General features: G+C 39.6%; 1 protein-coding gene across 4 annotated transcripts in view; it reads right to left on the bottom strand.

Annotated features, from left to right (window-relative positions):
- Positions 1-17,936, bottom strand: part of LOC135409976 (cohesin subunit SA-2-like) — a 56,980-nt gene that overhangs the window by 37,189 nt on the left and 1,855 nt on the right. The window contains exons 3-12 of one of the 4 annotated variants that reach the window (XM_064646191.1): positions 15,597-15,804; positions 14,959-15,043; positions 14,174-14,320; positions 11,342-11,438; positions 10,265-10,341; positions 7,507-7,578; positions 5,147-5,351; positions 3,935-4,086; positions 2,620-2,693; positions 2,053-2,176 (exon numbers count right to left, since the gene is read on the bottom strand). In XM_064646191.1, coding sequence (XP_064502261.1) covers positions 2,053-2,176; positions 2,620-2,693; positions 3,935-4,086; positions 5,147-5,351; positions 7,507-7,578; positions 10,265-10,341; positions 11,342-11,438; positions 14,174-14,320; positions 14,959-15,043; positions 15,597-15,622 — 1,059 coding nt within the window. In that variant the 5' untranslated portion in view covers positions 15,623-15,804. Of the gene's footprint in view, positions 1-2,052; positions 2,177-2,619; positions 2,694-3,934; positions 4,087-5,146; positions 5,352-7,506; positions 7,579-10,264; positions 10,342-11,341; positions 11,439-14,173; positions 14,321-14,958; positions 15,044-15,596; positions 15,805-17,936 lie in introns of those variants that run through there. The other 3 variants (XM_064646190.1, XM_064646192.1, XM_064646193.1) reach the window with 3 other exon arrangements.

Here is a 17,936-nt window from a genome sequence, read left to right on the forward strand (position 1 = left end):
AATTTGACAGTGGCTGCAAATCACAAAGCACTGCCAGGACTGCAGCCACGAGTAGTGGCACACTACCAAGTCTCAAGCAAATGTAATATATGGAAGACTCCCCACTTTATCTCACTCTTATTGCATCTGCTTTGCTTTCAGATAAAAAGCTTTAGAAAAAAAAACATTTCCAGTTCCCAGTAAATGGCACTGGATGAACTACGTGCATTAATCAGAGACAACAGCTGTTAATTTTCACTGTACAGTACTGCAAATGAATATACGTTATCTTCAAAAATGACTTGATTTTGAGAATTCTCCAAACTGAACATACACTAAAAAGATATTCTGATCAGATAAAATTTATGCAGGAAAAACCCAACAGTCCTTGACAGATTTGTGGTCCTAAAAACCCAAATGCCGCCTTTAGAGGAACGGCACGATGCAGGGAAGCAAGAGGCCTCGTGCGACCCCTCCTGGCCTTGGCAGCAAACTACAACTTCACTCACAGAACACAAACATTGCCCAAAGCTGGCACAAATACCAGGATGTTTCAGGATGTACACAAGAGCTATATACACCTTCAAAGGTGGCCTGCAGAAGCACAGTGTGCCAATTTCTGTAATCAGCCATTCTTGATAAACATTCCTATCCTCCTAAAATCTCTCATCACTTTAGAAGCACAAGAAAAAGCATATTTTCACAGAATCACAGAATGGGTCAGGTTGGAAGGGACCTCATCTGGTCCAATCTCCTGCTCACGCAGGGTCATCCTGGAGCACATTGCACAGGATTGCATCCAGACGGTTCTTGCATATCTCCAGTGAGGGAGACTCCACAACCTCTCTGGGCAACCCGTTCCAGTCACAGAATCATAGAATCAACCAGGTTGGAAAAGACCTTCCAGATAATCAAGTCCAACCTTTGATCCAACACTGCCGTGGTTACTAGACCATGGCACCAAGTGCCACATCCAGTCTCATCTTAAAAACCTCCAGGGACAGAGAATCCACCACCTCCCTGGGCATCCCATTCCAATGTCGGATTACTCTCTCTGTAAAAAATTCCTTCCTAATATCCAACCTAAACCTCCCCTGGCAGAGCTTAAGACCATGCCCTCTTGTCTTCCTGAGAGCTGCCTGGGAGAAGAGACCAACCCCCACCTGGCTACAACCTCCTTTCAGGTAGTTGTAGAGAGTGATGAGGTCTCCCCTGAGCCTTCTCTTCTCCAGGCTGAACAACCCCAGCTCCCTCAGCCTCTCCTCACAGGACTTGTGCTCGAGTCCCTTCACCAGCCTCGTTGCTCTTCTCTGGATCTGCTCCAGGACCTCAATATCTTTTCTGAACTGAGGGGCTCAGAACCGGACACAGTGCGCAGTCACATACACAGTAAAGAAATTGTTCCTCGTGTTCAGGTGGAACTTTCTGTACATCAGTTTCTGTCCATCGTTTTTTGTCCTGTTGCTTGGCAGTTTGGAGTTACTGACTTTTTTGGGGGTTTTGGGTTGTTTGTTTTGGTAGGTTTTGGGGGGGTTTTAAATGTGCCTCTACTCAAAAAGAAAAAACAAATATACCATAAGGAAAAGGAGAAAACTCTTTGAGAGGTGGCTGGACTTTCTGTAAATATTTTCTATATCCATCTAATTCCAAATGAGAAATGCAATATTGAAGACTATTTACTATAGACAATATCTATTTGTTCATTTTTATAAATTTAAACAAAATTTTAAATGTCCATCAAGCATAAAAGCAGAATTTCAATCAACATTTAACACCACCTGTGCTCAATGGATATAGGCCAATTTACAATCAGAAATAATTCCCCATTCGGTAACATATAAAAATAATTGCACACAGAGGGATACACACAGAACTGGAAAAAATGTTCTCTGTTATTTAGTGTTACAGTGGCTTTGAAAATAAAACCTGAAATGGGGAAGAAAGTAATTTCTTTTTTGTACCACTACAGTTTTAAATATCTACTCTCAAGAATTTAAATGTTAGGATTCTTCAAAAAAAATTTTCAAAAAATCCCCTGTACTACTCCCAGTAAGAAAAACTTTAAAACTTTACCTTATCATACAGCATCCATCCAACATATTTTAAATAGCTATCATTTAAAAAAGCATCTGGGTATGTTTTAATCCAGCTGCCAATTTCTTCAATGCAAGTCGCTCGGATCTCAGGGATCACATCACTGTGAAATTATAAAATCATAATATTAATACATTAAAAATCAATTTAAAAATCAATTCTATTATTTGCAATATTTTTATGTTCTGGAATTGCAAAAAGCATGTATTATTCAAAATATTACAAGTATTTTCATATTAATAAGTTAGTCTTCAATCAATACTTAGACCACTTTTAGCCACAAAGTTTCATGCAATAATTATTTTGCAATTCCTGATATCATCTCAATCACAAATGCACTGCTCTATAGCCAGCAGGAAGAACTGAAGAAGCATACTCAAGAGGTCTTTTCATAAGCCCAAATCCTTTAAATTAATTTAACTGCTACACTTTCCTTGACACCATCAGTGCCTCTAGGATGTTTAACTTGATTCTCCTATCTGTATAATCTGAGCAGGAGTTTCTTGGGAATGAAGATACACATCACAGCTTTATTTTTACTCTTACCGGTAACGGTTTAGAAATGTCCCTTTGAAAATAGCATTCATCATGTTCTGTACCTCTAGAAGCTTGTGCTCATACTGAAATATAAAGAGAACTGAATGTTAATATTGGTCCCACAATTCACTACACGTGAAAAATTTGCAGCAGGGCACTTGGAATACTACTGTGATCAAAAAGGCTGGTGTTTACACATGGTACCAACATAAAATGAGTGGTCTGTATCTACACCAGCAATTGGGCTATTTGTTAGCTATGTCCTGAGGAAAAGTTTATTGGATACCAACTGCTAACCTGGATAATAAGGAACTTGTTTGATACAGTGAGTCCTGATCTATCAATATGCAAATGATCTTCACATATAGGTCCAAATTCTGGTTTTATGTATTTGAACAGAGATGGAAGAAAGGCATTTTCAAAATACATCAATTGCACAATGAGCATGTATTTTAACTGAGCCCTGAAAATCTAGATATGAACTTCTAAGAAACCAAGCCACTTAATAAAAACATTTTCTCATCAACAGCATCAGAAAGGGTGACAAGTTTGAGTTTCCCCCCAACACACCCACTTCCTCTGTCTTTCCCATAAGATCAGTTTTATGATGATACTAAAACACCCTGTCTAACCCAGACACTCCTTCCCATAAAAAAGGGGTTGTTTCTGTAACAGAGAAGTCCATGGACATCCAAAGCTTAGAAAAGAGATTAGTGATTCTAAGGTCAGGAGACAAGGAACTGTGCTTGATCTTCATATATCAAGTCACCTCCTTCTTCAAGTCAGAATTATTTTTTAAAGTTACAGTTCTGCCTCTGGGAGTTGAAAAGGAGCTGTTTGTTTGAGCAGGGAAGAAATAACAGAAACTGAACAGCAAAAGTGATACAGGACATACCTGAGTTAAGTCTGTTTTTATAATGCATTACTTACACAGACATGTCAGTTATCCTGTGTCCTTTTTCATTCTTTGCTCACATTTTGGCTTGTAATTTGTACAAACGTATACAAACCTGCACTCCCACAACACCAGAGCGATTGAGGCAATTAAATCTGTGCGTAAACCCACATTTGTGCAAAGATCAAGGGCTAACAATACCAATTTAAAGAAGTAGTTACCAGGACAGACATCAGAGGTTAACAGTACATAATGCAGTTATTACGTTAGTCATTTTTGTACCACTTAATCCAGCCAGTCACACCTGCTCTGCACAATGCATTAGATAAACATATAAACCTCAAAGAGCTGCAGTGACCCAAAAGCAAGCAGTCAGAAATCCCTCTTTTTACATTTTCACACATCTCCCATACAAGACACCTCCCTAACCTCTTTCCTTTTTCTCTCCAGCTGGTCAAGTCTGTAACTGGTCCTCTTGCCACTTATCCTCCGCTTCTCCACCTCATATAATCTTTGAGCATTGTGCTTGTTGACATCAAGGTTCAGATGGACGCTTACAACTGCCGTCAAAAGTTTCATTGCTGAAAAAGAAACAAACCCAACACATTTAGCTTAGCTCAGAGATATGTAGCATAAATATATTCACCACTTTATCACAAAAAGGATAAGGTTAGCCAAATCCATTTTATATCCAAATTATGAACATTACTGGATTATTAATTTATTTTAAAATACAGTGTTTATAAAGGCAGACAATTTTCAAAAAAAGGAAAACTAAGTTCTATTTCTGGTGATTTACAACTTTTGGTCAGAGTTCTAGTCAGAGAAGTAATTTACTGGGCAACTCTTCTTAGCTTATGTAATTCTGACTTTTCTGCAAAAGAATCTAGAATTGTGGAACAGCTGATTTTCAGTAACTAAAAAAATAGAAAAACCAGGGAAGCTCGCTCAGAAAAGGCTGGGAATCTTAATTTTAATGGAATTGACAAAAATTCATATTCCCCTAAGGATTGCTAGATAGTTTGTATAGATTTCAAGTGGGTTTTTTGAGTCTTCAAAGCAAACAGCATACTAAATTATACTTTAAGTGCTCTTTGCATTGTGAAGAGGGTATTTACTAGCTTTAGGGGGAAAAAAAAGTTGCAGCTTTAGTATCATCATGCTTCATGAGACAAAAATGTTCTTTTTAGCACAGAGACCACAAAAATAGCAGCTCTCCAAAGGAAGCTTTTTTAGGTGAAGAGTTTAATGCAACCTCATCACATTAATCAGTGGAGGGAGGAAAATAAAGTAGAAAACTATGAAAAAACAGTTACTGAAAAAAAAAAAGGACTCAGAACAGCATAATTCTAAAGTTAGTCATGTCAGACACTAAAGAAAATTTCTTTATAAAGAAAAAATTGAGCTAAATCTATCATATCTAAAGCATCCAAATTCCATTCAGATATACACGGGAACAAACAATTCATATTCTAGACAATTGTATAACATATATTAGGAGGAAGGCACTCTCAATGCGTAAGAGAACAACTGCTCCAGTAAACAGAGCTTTTCAATTTAGAGCAGTTTTGTTTGTACACAAGACAACAAAACTCTATCTACTCTAAATATTACCTCCAGCAACTCTGCGAGTTATTTTACCTGCCAAAGTGCTTGTGTGTCTAAATGCTCTGACCATGGAGTCCGCTAAGCCTGTAAGCAGCGAGATGACAGTGTCCATCAGGTAGCTATCATACAGGATGCTGCACTGGCACTGCTGGACAAGCACTGCAATAAATTCACAGAAATTGGCCTTGAACTTCTTCCAATAGGGTCCTGTTCTGATCAGTGGGTAGTCTTCATTGTCCTGTACAAGAAAGAAAAGTCACACTAATTATCTTTGTGCATTCACATCTCTCCCATTGAATATGAGAGAGAGTTTTGGTGAGTTTCACTTCATGCCCCCAAAACTTTTTTCATGGTTATTACTCCAAATCAGGGACAAACAACTAGGCTACAAGCAAGCACAGAGACAAAATAGCTTCATCATAGCTACCCTGTCATGACAGCTCACATTCGAAAACAATGTACGTGAGGTAGCTGTGAACAGACAGGAGGAGAGGGCATGTGAAGCCAGAGCATCATAAATAACTTTCAGTGGCATAAACTATGAGCACTCATGGCCCCCTCTACTTTCTCACAGGTAGTAGTGCTTCCCCACTTCCCTGTCTTTCCTCTTCCTGTAAAAGCATGGTAAAATCCAGGCAGAAAATTGAGTGTAAGTGGAGACAAACAACTGCAGTGTGAACAGGATGGGACTGTTTTCCTCAGTAGCACTGCCAGCTTAAGGAGTTTATCAGGCTAAAGCTTACTGACATAGGTGTCATTCACCTATACCATCCACACCAGGGTCTACAAAAACCTCCACAAAAATAGTAAGTAGGTAATAGCTTTGACATTACACAAAAAGCAAGTTACAGTAAAACCATAAGTGTTCACAGTACAGTTCATACTGCCAGGAGGAAAGCAGACAGAGGGAAGTTCAAATGACTTCTCACACATGTGAAAGGCACATTAGGAAGACTGTAAATGGCAACTTCAGACAGTGTGAATATTTATTTCATTTACACATCACAGATCCCAGGAATGTTTCAGAATATGAATTTGCATCCTGACAGTTTCCAGGTGTGAGTGGAGCCAAGGAACTCCAAAATTTTACTCACTATGCAAAACTTCATCCTGAAGGCAGGCCACTGTTCAGCTGGTCCTTCGCTAGGTGGTCAAACACCTTCTCAGACATATTCTAACTTACAGCTTCACATCCAGCATAATTTTTTGTACTTAAAAAGTACACTTTATGCTCTTCTCTTGTAACTTTGTTTCCAAAGCACAGGAGTCACGGCTTTCTTGAAAAATAAATGCAAACCCAGACTGATCACAGGGTTGGCCACAACCTAAAATACACTGGAAATCTGGAATTTGGGATGTGTTCCTGGTCAGGTTATAAGAGTCTAGTTCAGAGCCTAACAGCAGCAGCAAGTGCCAAGACAGAAAGGGAAGTTCTCATCAAGCTCCATTTAATGCTCCTTGATCCTGACATAGACAATAGAAAGACAATCTACAACTTCAAGAAATACCTACTTTACCACCATAACTTACTCCTCAATCTGAAAAGCAGCACAAATATACAAAATCTCACTTTTCAAGAGCATTACTACTATCCTTGTTTATTGCACTGGGATACTGTTTAATGGTAACATGCATATTGTAAACATATAGACGACACAATGGGCACATCGCCTAAAGTTAGGCACCTAACTTAGGATTCCCTTAGATTCCTTCCATAACCAGTAGAGAAGTAGCTCTGCTTCCAGAAATCAAGTCAGATTAGGCACTTCACACAGGTTCTTCCAGAAACTATTGAAATCACTCAAGTGAGTGATGTGAGCTCCTGCTCTGACTCAACCTGGAAATGTTTCCTTCTTTCATACAGAGTCTATGTAAACAGAGGAAAATCAAAATCAAATGCCAACAAGGAAATGAGATAAATTCCCCACAATGCTGCAATTGTTGTATGGGAAAGGGCATTGCAGAAAAGCTGATTCTGCTCTCAAAATATTCTTCCATTTCAACATTTATTTGAACAAATCTGTCTGCCAAAACCTCTGTGTGCATACGCATGTGTGCACATACGCATGCATACACACACACGTGTGTGTAGAGCTTGCTGGAAGGGATGGGGAACATTCTTGAGCACCACTGCAACTTGATACACACCAATCTGTTCAAAATGCTGATGTCCCATCTCTTTGACATAAGTAGTAAGAAACAGACACTTTAGAAGTGTGTGTTCATCCAAACCAGGGGTCTAAAACAGACCTGATGAGGCACCTCTAGAAGTGCACGATTATCTCCATCCACTTTAAGATGACTACTTCTGATGTGTCTGCCTACACCGGAAACAGGACATACAGCCATAGAAACTGCTATACTTCAGTTGCAGAGAACCACAACAGTCCTACCATGTCCACCGGCCAAGTAACTGTCAGGATCCAAGGATAGGCCATGAATTTCTTGTACTGCAATCCAGTTTCCTGTAATGCAGGAGACAAAATTTTGAAAGCTTGGCGATGAAATGGCACAGTTAATTCATCCCCAGATTTACAGGGTTTCCTGTTGTAAAACTTCATGAGCTCCCCCTCTGCCCAACTCTCCAGTCTGTTGAGATCCCGCTGAACAGCAGAACAACCACCTGGTCTAGCAGGTAATCCTCCTAGCTTTTGTATCATCTGACAACTTGCTAAGAGCAAACTCTGTCCCACTGTCCAGGTCATGATTCAATATGATAAACAGCACTGGCCCAAATATCAAACCCTGGGGTACAGCACTAGTGACTAGCCTCCAACTGGACCTTGTGCCAACCTCATGGGCGTGGTTGTTCAGCCAGTTTTCAGTCCACCCAACTGTCCACTAAACTAACTCAATACTTCACCAGCTCGTACATGAGAACAGTGTATCAAGTCTTACTGAAGTCAAGATAAAAAAACATCTGCTCATCCCTGCTCCTCCACCAAACTACTCACTTTGTTATAGTTGGTTATCACGTTGGTTAAGCACAATTTCCCCTTTGTAAATCCATGCTGACTACTCCTGATCACCTCCTTAACCTCCATGTGTTTGGACATTACTTCCAGAATTCATTGCTTCTTCACTTTCCCAGGGATCAAGGTGAGGCTGATCAGTTTGAGTTTGCCAGATCTGCCTTCCTGCCCTTTCTGAAAACGGGAGTGACGTTTGCTTTCTTCGACACTTCAGGAATCTGTCCCAATGGCCACAACCTTTCAAAGATCATCAAAAGGGGCCTCACAGTGACATCGGACAGTTCCTCAGCACTCCTGGGTACCTTCTGTCAGACCACATGGTTTTATGTATGTTCAGTCCATTTAAGAGTTCCCTAAGTGGACCTCCTTCAAAGAAGGTAAGTAATCCTTGCTCCAGACTTCCCCTATGGTCTTACAGACCTAGTATTTCTGAAAGCCAATCTTACCATTAAGGACAGAAGCAAAGAAGGCATTGAGTACCTTGGGCTCTTCTGTGTCCTTTGTCACAAGGGCCCCTACCACATTTAGCAGTGGACCCATGTTTTCCCTGGGCTTTCTTTTTCTTTTGTTTCAAAACAAAATTTCAAACTAACAGAACTGTCTTCTTAAAACTCTTACTTGACATCCTGAAGCATTTCACTAGCAGATTGTCCCCACAAGTCAGTGTCTCAATGTTTGTTACCAAACAGACAGCTTCACCACCCAGAATATTTATATATTCTTTTCTTGTTGCCCTTCCTACTTCTTGCAAAATTCAACTCCACTGACATTTCCCACTAACACTAGTGAAAATTTTAGGAGGAAGCATTGGTACAAGGTTGCAATTATTTAACTGAACAGCAATGCCATGGTTGAATCACTGAAACCACCAGGAATGAAGAATTACATAAAAACCTTTAATTTTTCAATCCTCTGAATGCTAGAAACAAACAATAAAAATTAAAAGGCAAGATGAGGTACTCGAGCACATACACGGCAATATTCTCCACTCTCATTACTACTTTCACTACTACTATCATTTAAAAAAATGGTTTTGAAATAGTAGTCCTCTATGGCATCATTTCTCAACTAACTTAATCACTAACTGACATTTCCGTCTAATTTATGAAAAAGATAAGAGAGAACTTACTTTCTTTATATAGCATACAGAATACAGTTTCTAAGGTAACTGCAGAACCTTCCTTTTTGCCCACCAGGACAGATGAAAAGGTTACAGAGCTGTAATACTTCCAGGATGATGATAACAACAATCACATGTTTGTATCTGTCAGAGTGCCTACAATTCCATGAGTGTTAATCAGGCCTAATTTAGTTGGCAAAGAAGTGCCAGATTACTAATTCATATGGCCAGACACACATCGGATCATTCCTGTCAAAAATTAGCCCAAGAACTACTACACTTCTAAAATGAAGAAAACCATATTGACAAATTCATCCTCTGTGGGAATTTCTACAGCAGCTGGTCTTTGAGAGATGCTCAATTAAAGCAAGGCTGATGGCTGCTGCTTGACAAATCAATTCAGAGGTGACAAATACAGAAAAAAAAGCACAGAAGCAACTGTGAGAACGCTGAAGAAAATTTAATGTTGCCATAATTAGCCAAGGAGCAGTCAAGCAGAGAAGCATCATTGTAAAGCTGCACGTTTTTCTTAACAATCCACAAGAAATGATTCACCATTTTTTCAAAATTATCTAAAAAATTTTCTTCTTTCATATGACATAATACAACTATTAAAAATCAATAAAGCAGAAGGAACATATTCAAACAAAAATGTCAGTTAAAAATATCTCATCGGTAATCTATATTAGTATTTTTTAAAGGACCCATCAACCAAATACCAAAGGAACCATTTACTTGCTGAAACACCAAGTTATATTTACCTGTAGGAAGTCACTACCAAAAGAACTCCTAAGAGAAAGTCAGATTCAGGAAGACTGCAGTTAGACAGCCCTAATAACACTCTCAAAATAAAAGTGACTTACAAAAAACATATCCTGCTGCTGCTAAAATGGGTCATTATAACACCAAATTTCTCTTCTGAAAAACAGGATTATTTTTCTAAATTAAGGAAACGGGACACAGCTCCCGATAAGCAACAGGAACTCTGACCAGGTTGGCTATTAAGGTAGAGCCTATTATTTATATAAAAAAGGCATGCAAAGTCAAAGCTGTGCCTACCTCATCAAAGGTCTCTGTCATTTTTCGCATGACATCCTTCTTGTGCAAACTTTGAAACATCTCTGCTGTTACCATGCCTAGGAAAGTAATGTTTTAAAAACAAGAATTATCAACAACCACACAACATTAATCAAGTCCAAACCACAGTAAGGACTTTATTTCAAATTTAGAAACACCAAAAAAGGAGGACTCTTTTTTATTTATCACTACACTGCTATGGGCAATAGATATATTAAGAGACACATAAGTTCACTGATAAGAAAAAGTACTGATGAACCAAAACTGAAATTCACTTTAGAGAAGTCTGCTCTGTGCTGTCTGGCCCTGTCTCTATCCACTCGTTTACTTCAAAGATTTACTAAAATTTTGCCCACTGCTAGTCAAAGACCCCAGAATACTAGAGAGAAGGCATATTAGGCAAAGACCTGAAAAAAAAAAAGTGTAAAAGGTACATTTCTAGCTGTCTAAATACACTCAGAAGTTTCAAACTAACAGAACTGTCTTCTTAAAACTCTTACTTGACATCCTGAAGCATTTCACTAGCAGATTGTCCCCATAAGTCAGTGTCTCAATGTTTGTTACCAAACAGACAGCTTCACCACCCTCTGGTAAAAAGAGCCACAATGAGGCAATGCATTGCTTTTCTAGCCACCAAAGCAGGGAGCTGAATTTGTTAGCTGCTTCTTTTCAGACAAAGATACCAGCAATACAAAATAAACTCAGAAATTACAAAACAAATGGCAACTGAAACACTGGATTTTAATTAGAACACTCATCAAAACCATCTTCCCTACGTGGGGATTCTGCAAAGCGATGTGACATGCCACTTCAGAAAGCTGACCTTGCAAACCACGTTCAAATACAACTCTCAGAGCTGGAATGCTGTGAACACAGAGTCAAAGAGTTTAACCAGCAGCATTCTTTACTATTAGTCCTGCCCATCTGGAGTTTGTCTTAACGAACAGTACAGATTATAAGTGCATGATCTACTGAAGAGAAAAATTCCATTTTAAAAAGCACACTTCAGAGTATTCTCATCCACAGACAATGGAAAGGGCTACTAAGAGGGTAAATTACCTTGACAGCCTGAGCACTGAATGAAGAAGTTGATCAGATCTAGAAGTGCCACATTCCTGTCTTGTTTATAAGCTTCAACCCAGTCATCTACTACAGACTAGAACAGATTAAAGAAACTCATTAGTCAGGAGCTGAACACAGTATGCTGTACTCCACTGACAATATCCATAATAAAGACACAAACTAACACTGTTCCATCTCCATTAAATTATAAAAACAAGAATAAACTCCACACAATTCTGTTCCTTTTCTAATAGTTTTAAAAACTCCTTCTGGGGCAAAATGAAGCCTTAAACTACTGTAGTGGTTTGAACCAGGTTTTCCCCTGAAGCTAAGAAAATGTTAAAACCCCAGGGGGTGGTGACCCCTGGAAGTTTTGAAGTTTTGTCCAATCTGCGCTCCTGCGAAATGTAAACATACCACAAGCAAACGGAAGAGAAGGTTAGTTGTAGTTTGGTTGTAGAGGTGGTAGCCGTGTTCTGAGGCCACAAGGAGCAGAGGGCAGAAGCCCCAGGGGGGCTTTGGCCCCCCAGCCCCCAGCAGGGGCTGCAGGGACCTGGAACAGCATAAAGCTGGGCTAGGTACCTGCAGGTGAGAGCTAAGAAAGTTTTCTCCACTGTAAGTGAGCAGAGACAGAGCAGCAGCAGAAGCAGCGTCCAGAGACTATGGCTAAGAGCCAGGACAGACAAGAACTGAACCAAACAGCAAATGGCATGCACTGCAGAGAGGACTCTTGGAAGGAGAGCCGAGAAAAGAGTCAGCAGCAGAGCTACAGAGTTTTGGGGGTAAGAACTGAACCAGACCCCCCAAACTCCTTGGAGACCCCTCACATCCTAGAAAGGAGGGGTGAAGTGTGACGTGCACTGCAGAGAGGAGCTGAGAAGCTCAGAGTGTCCTGGGAAGCTGGACCGGGACGGAGAGGAATGCAGAGGGGGGTGACCTTGGCCTTCCCCCCCCCCTCGCCACTGCTGCCAAGGTGGCAGCCTGAGACAGAGCACAGGAGCTCTGGTAGAACTCTTGAGGCAAAGGCTTTCAACTGAATGCTGCCCAAGATGTTCTGACTCAGGGGTGAACCCCCCTGAGGAAGGGACTTTCACGAAGATGCCCCTGCACTTTGTGATATGCCTGTGGTGAAGCGAGTTTTGACCCTGCTGGCAGTCCACAGGTGAGGCCTTCACTTGGAGTCGAAGGAGAGCCAAGAGGGGTGAAAGGAGACCCCCTTGCATCTTGAAAGACCCTCGTTTGGAGACGACGGGCCAAGGGCCTTGGAGATCCCCTTGTGTGTATTGAAAAGAAATCCAGCTACAATAATCCAGCTATCAGCTGCTGCATGTGAAGAGGACAGATGACTGCTGCCGTAGAGAAACTGCTCAGAGACTAGAAGGGATCTGTCCTTCCCTCCTGGACTTTTATTTGGAGGGGAGATCAGATCCATTGTAAATACTTATGTCATGGTAGAGATAGTTGTGATCGTGTGTATAATGTATTGTAGTATTTATTTGTACAGTCATTGTAATATATTCCTTTTCCCCCATTCTGAGTCTCGTGTTTTGTCTGGAAAAAAAACCACATCTTATAGTAGGTTGAGATGGGGGAGGGGGCTTAGACTAGGGAATTAGATTTTGGGGACCTCAAACCATGACATCATAACCACAGTTTTAATAAATTTAATATAAAAAAAGTCATCCTCCTGACTTCTTGCTAGTATCAAAGTAACAGTTTAATTTAAAAACAAACAAATAAACAAACAAAACAAAACCACATATATTTAACCGCTGCACCATCTAATAATTAGTATTAAATTATATACCAATTTTCCCTGGGAGCTTTCTTCTCCAGCACTTCGTTTGTGCAGTAAATTGAAATAGTTCACATACTACACTTAAACGAAAAAACAACTCCAGATTTCATCTCTGGTGCAGTACAGCCTACAACCTGTGTGACACAGGCCTCCTGGGACAAACCATCCAGGCTTCAACCCCCTGGTAGTGCTACACAGGTCTATTAAATTCTAGCAGCAGCAGAGCTCAAGCTCTACTGCCTTTCCAGGACCTTCCCATCACAGTTTGCATAGCAGAAGGCGAGCTCTTCAGGGAGCTCTACTGAAGTTAACACAGCTTAAGCATGGCAAAAGTCCATCCACACAAACATCTTGGAAAAACTAAGGTCTCGCATTCAAAATATAAATGTACTTTCCATGCATGCGTGCACAGACACACATACACTTTGCTTACAGACACTACACACTGGAGACATAGGTATAACTGTATAAAAATATTTGGGGCTCCAGATTTTCATACACATACACAAACATAATGTATACATGTGCTCACAGAGTATGGGGAGGTGGGCTTCCTCACACTGAAGCTAACTATATAGACACACAGGAAACCTGACTATTATGCAAACTACTATCAAACCACATTGGAATAGAGGTAAAAGAAAAATACCAAAACGAAAGCACCTAGGGAGACAAAAAAAAAAAGGAAGGCCTGATTTTCAGCATCCTGGACAACTAAAATCTGCTACTGATGAGACTTTTCCACACTTTTTAAAATAATTATCTTCTAGTATGTTCAGGCACTGCCTTAGGAACACTGCTTCAGGTATAATTCCGTTCCTCTTTTTACATATCTGACAGCTACTTTTTGACTAATTTCTTGAAGACGCAAGATGCTCTTTTTAAGAGTCATGCTCATAACAGTTGTTCAATCAAACATGTTTCTTCCCCACCTATGCCAAAATGTAAAAGCTACACAGTATAAATGCCTGAAATACTGTTTATCCATCTTCCTTCTACCAAGAACTTTCAGAATTCAGTGCTAGAAATACCTGCATGGCCTGCTTCCCCATGCTAACCACTTCAAACAATGTAACTGCCTCAATGACTTCGCCATTCTGCAGCCGGCTCACTCTCCTGCTACTGGTAGAATTCCTCCTTATGTTTTCACACTGTTCTCGGACCTTCCGTTTCTCTCTCTGAAACGAGCCAAGCAAAGAAAGCACGTGAGAAAACGCAGTGCACACCAGACGTTCACAGACACATGAATTATCCCCTAACAATGAGTTTATTTCACCCTTACTGCCATCACTTCCCCAGGCTGCTAACTTTTATCCCCCAAGGACACCCATAAAGCTTTCTCAAACACAACTGTACTAAAAGGGAATGAAAGAAAGGATTTATCTGCTTGAATTTTTTCTCAACAATGAGTCATAAGCATAGGAAGGTATAACAGGAAAGAATCTTCTGTACAGTTGTATACCACCCAGAAGGCAGTTTTCAGTATCAGCTGTAATTTCTGAAGAACAGACAGCAAGCACGGAGACTCCTCTACATCTTTTCACTCTCAGGTTAAACTCACAACCTGCAGATCAACATCAGCTGCACACCAAGCCCAGGGAAGGAAAATCACATGCTGAAACAAACTGAGAGCCAGTATTGAGGTTCTGATGCCAGCCAATGGAATTTGAGGATCAAGCTATATCCAGTAACTAGATTTTAGATGCGCTGAGACTACTTTATGTAATATCATTTTTGTAACAATGGAATGAGACAGAAAATAAATTCTGCAATTTAAGTAATTAAATATTTTTTAAAAGTTTTAAAACTGACTTACTGGTGTTTTCAGGTTGCCGTTTCTCACACAGGTGCCATTCTGCACAGCAGACTCAGGCACAGTCTCATCATGGACAGCATTCACTCTAAAGTGTAACAAACATGTTGAAGGGGTTAGCAATGAGAACACGGAACTACACACTTCAGCACAAACAACAGAAGAAAATAAAAGCATTTATATGTATTTTAGCATTTTTAATTAATTGTTTGGAAGTTATGGCATTTTGTTACTAAAAAACAAACAGCAAACTTTAAAAATACAACAGGAATTTGGGCCTTTTTCAGACTATTGGCTTTCCTGTAAGATATACGAAAAATCAGAAAACTAGGAAAACTATCAAAGATATCAAGGAAGTAGAAAGTAAGTAAATGAAACAGAAAGCTGATGTTGACTTAGTGCAGCCTTTGTTGACTTAATAGCTTTGCACCATGAACCAATAACACAAGTATGCATTCATTCTGTGGGTGCTCTAAACAAAACAAAGCAGTAATATTTGACGGGTGTACAATTTAAAATGAGAGGAGGAATCTGGTTTATTTTGTCTATAAAACATGCTGAAGAAAAAAGACACATAAGAAATTTCATTTGCAGGTCATTGCTAATACGATGGAGGAATAATTTTATAAAGAAAGATGCACCTTCTGGGAGATCTGAAGCCATACATTTATCTGCAATGAAATCATGCCACTTTTCATCATTCCCAATGCTAACAATGTGCTTTGCCAAAGGTCACATTTGAGCAGACGAGCTGGATCCCACTTGTGCAGCAGGTCCAGTGCTGGAAGCTGACTGCTATGGCCTCCTTTTAAACTACAGTGGCCAGGACATGAAGCCAGTTGACTTGTACTATAAGAAGGCACAAAAAGAAAGTAAATATGAGAGTGTACAATTACTTTATTTTTATGATATTGCTGCAACAAGAGAGTGTGCTAACACAAGTGACCACTTTACAAAGGAAAAGACAGTGTATTACACTGTCAAATACAGTCAGCTCTCCAGTATCCAGTGTTGGCTAATGCAGATGGAGAATTAACTGTGATATGGATGCTGAGCCAGCTCAACTCCAGCAAGGTTTATCAATGCCAGATAAGCATTCCTGTTGTTCTACTTCCCAAGACTGCTTTGCAAAGCAAATTCTGAGGCTGAATAGCATCAACTGCACGACCAAGGTCCTGATGTTATTTTGTCAGTGAGAGCAGACAGAATTTTTTATTTAAAAACGTCTCTGTTAACTTTTTTAATCTATTGAGACACTTCAAGAAGCAACGTAGAATTATGCTTCCAAAGGCTCCTATAAAAATTCTATATAAATATAAAATTACATAAAAATGTGCAAAATTTCTAAATACAATTATGTAAATGCTTACCTTCCCTACAGAGAAAAGTCTCATGAAAGTTAAATTCAATTAACCAATTCTCATAGAAAAGTTCAAACCATGCCACAATGTTTGACAAATGGAAGCAAAGAAAATAATTAAGGATGAACTAATCCTTACATCAGAACTTCTAGTCTGGACTTTTGCATGTGAAAAGTAGAATGAACCATAGTTCACAGCTGAGTCAGCATGATATAGGCAATCATTTGCAAAAGTTTTCAAGGGTCTTGACTTATAATTGTGAGTCACAGAAATTAAGTATCTCAAGTACCACCAGAGCCTTCCTACCTGAAAAGAACAAGCGGCAAGAGACAGCAATATGTATTGCTTTTCTGATGCCAGTTTGCTCTTCCCAGATTCTTCTACAGACCGCAAAACCAAAAAGAATCCAAATATGTTTGTCAAGTAAATGGTTCTCCTTTGTGATTAAATCTCTTCCCTCTTGATTTCAAAGCAGAACGCAACACTATGGGGCTGGACTAACAAGTTCTCACTTGCACTGTTTCACTAGAACTACAACTCAGATGCAATCCAACATGGGTTACCTGTTTCTCCATTATACCTCAACATAACACTTAACACGCTTTCAAAAAGTTTTCCTGAATTGTTTACAAGTAGTCTTTAGCAACCTACTCCATCTCATAATGAAAATAAATGCACTGCATTTGATTACAGCAACTATGATTGAGTTCAAGTTGATTTAAAACATTTAACTAATTAAAAAATCAGAACTGCTGCAGGACAGTTCTGTCAAGTACTTGTCTGATCACGTACTGGTTTTAGTACTTCTGTCTAGAACTTCTTTGAAGTTCTAACTCATTCATCTCTTTCCCAAGAACATCCTGAAGGATGGCACTGCAGACAGTGTCTACTGGGCCTATGCTACTTACTTTGTATCTTATGCAAGACAAAATGTACTTGTAGCAAAAGGGGCTCAACAAAGCAAGGGAATGCCTGGCATATGGAACAGCATGTTACCAAAGCTCAGCAAAACCTGCAAGAGTGAGAAGAACACTGATCTACAGCTTCCTCATGTTGGGCTCACAATGCCAAATAAAACAACGTATCTGGGATGAAACCAGAATAACTGTCACACATGCAACGAAACATGTCTTAAACACTCAACAAATGTAACTAAACACTAAATATTAATACTAGAAATCCATTTGGTTTCTGAACTGGTTTGGTTATCAGCACGCCACAGAACACAGCAATGCCCCAGGAAGAACTACAACAGACAACCTACACTAAAGTAGAGGAGTTTTAAAATTCAAATACTATTAATACTCTTGCTTCTCTTTTCTCTTCTCTTTTTTTTTTCCCTTTTAATACTGATGTTTCCAGTAAGGCTATTCATAAGGCAGGTACGTAAATATTTGCAGGAACTAGACCAACACCAAGAAACTGAACCCCATAAAAGCACTTAGCAATCAAATGAGATATTTAAATGGAGTTTTTATTTGCACAACTACATTTCTGTTGAAGAAACTGTTAAAAGAATTATAACATCACCTTATCCTCTTGAGCAAAATAGGAACTACTGTACCTAGTTGAGGAGGACATGGGGATCACTTCTGCAGCGATCCCTATCCATAACTCCAT

Source organism: Pseudopipra pipra, chromosome 2 (assembly GCF_036250125.1).
Source record: "Pseudopipra pipra isolate bDixPip1 chromosome 2, bDixPip1.hap1, whole genome shotgun sequence".
In the NCBI taxonomy this organism is placed as follows: domain Eukaryota; kingdom Metazoa; phylum Chordata; class Aves; order Passeriformes; family Pipridae; genus Pseudopipra; species Pseudopipra pipra.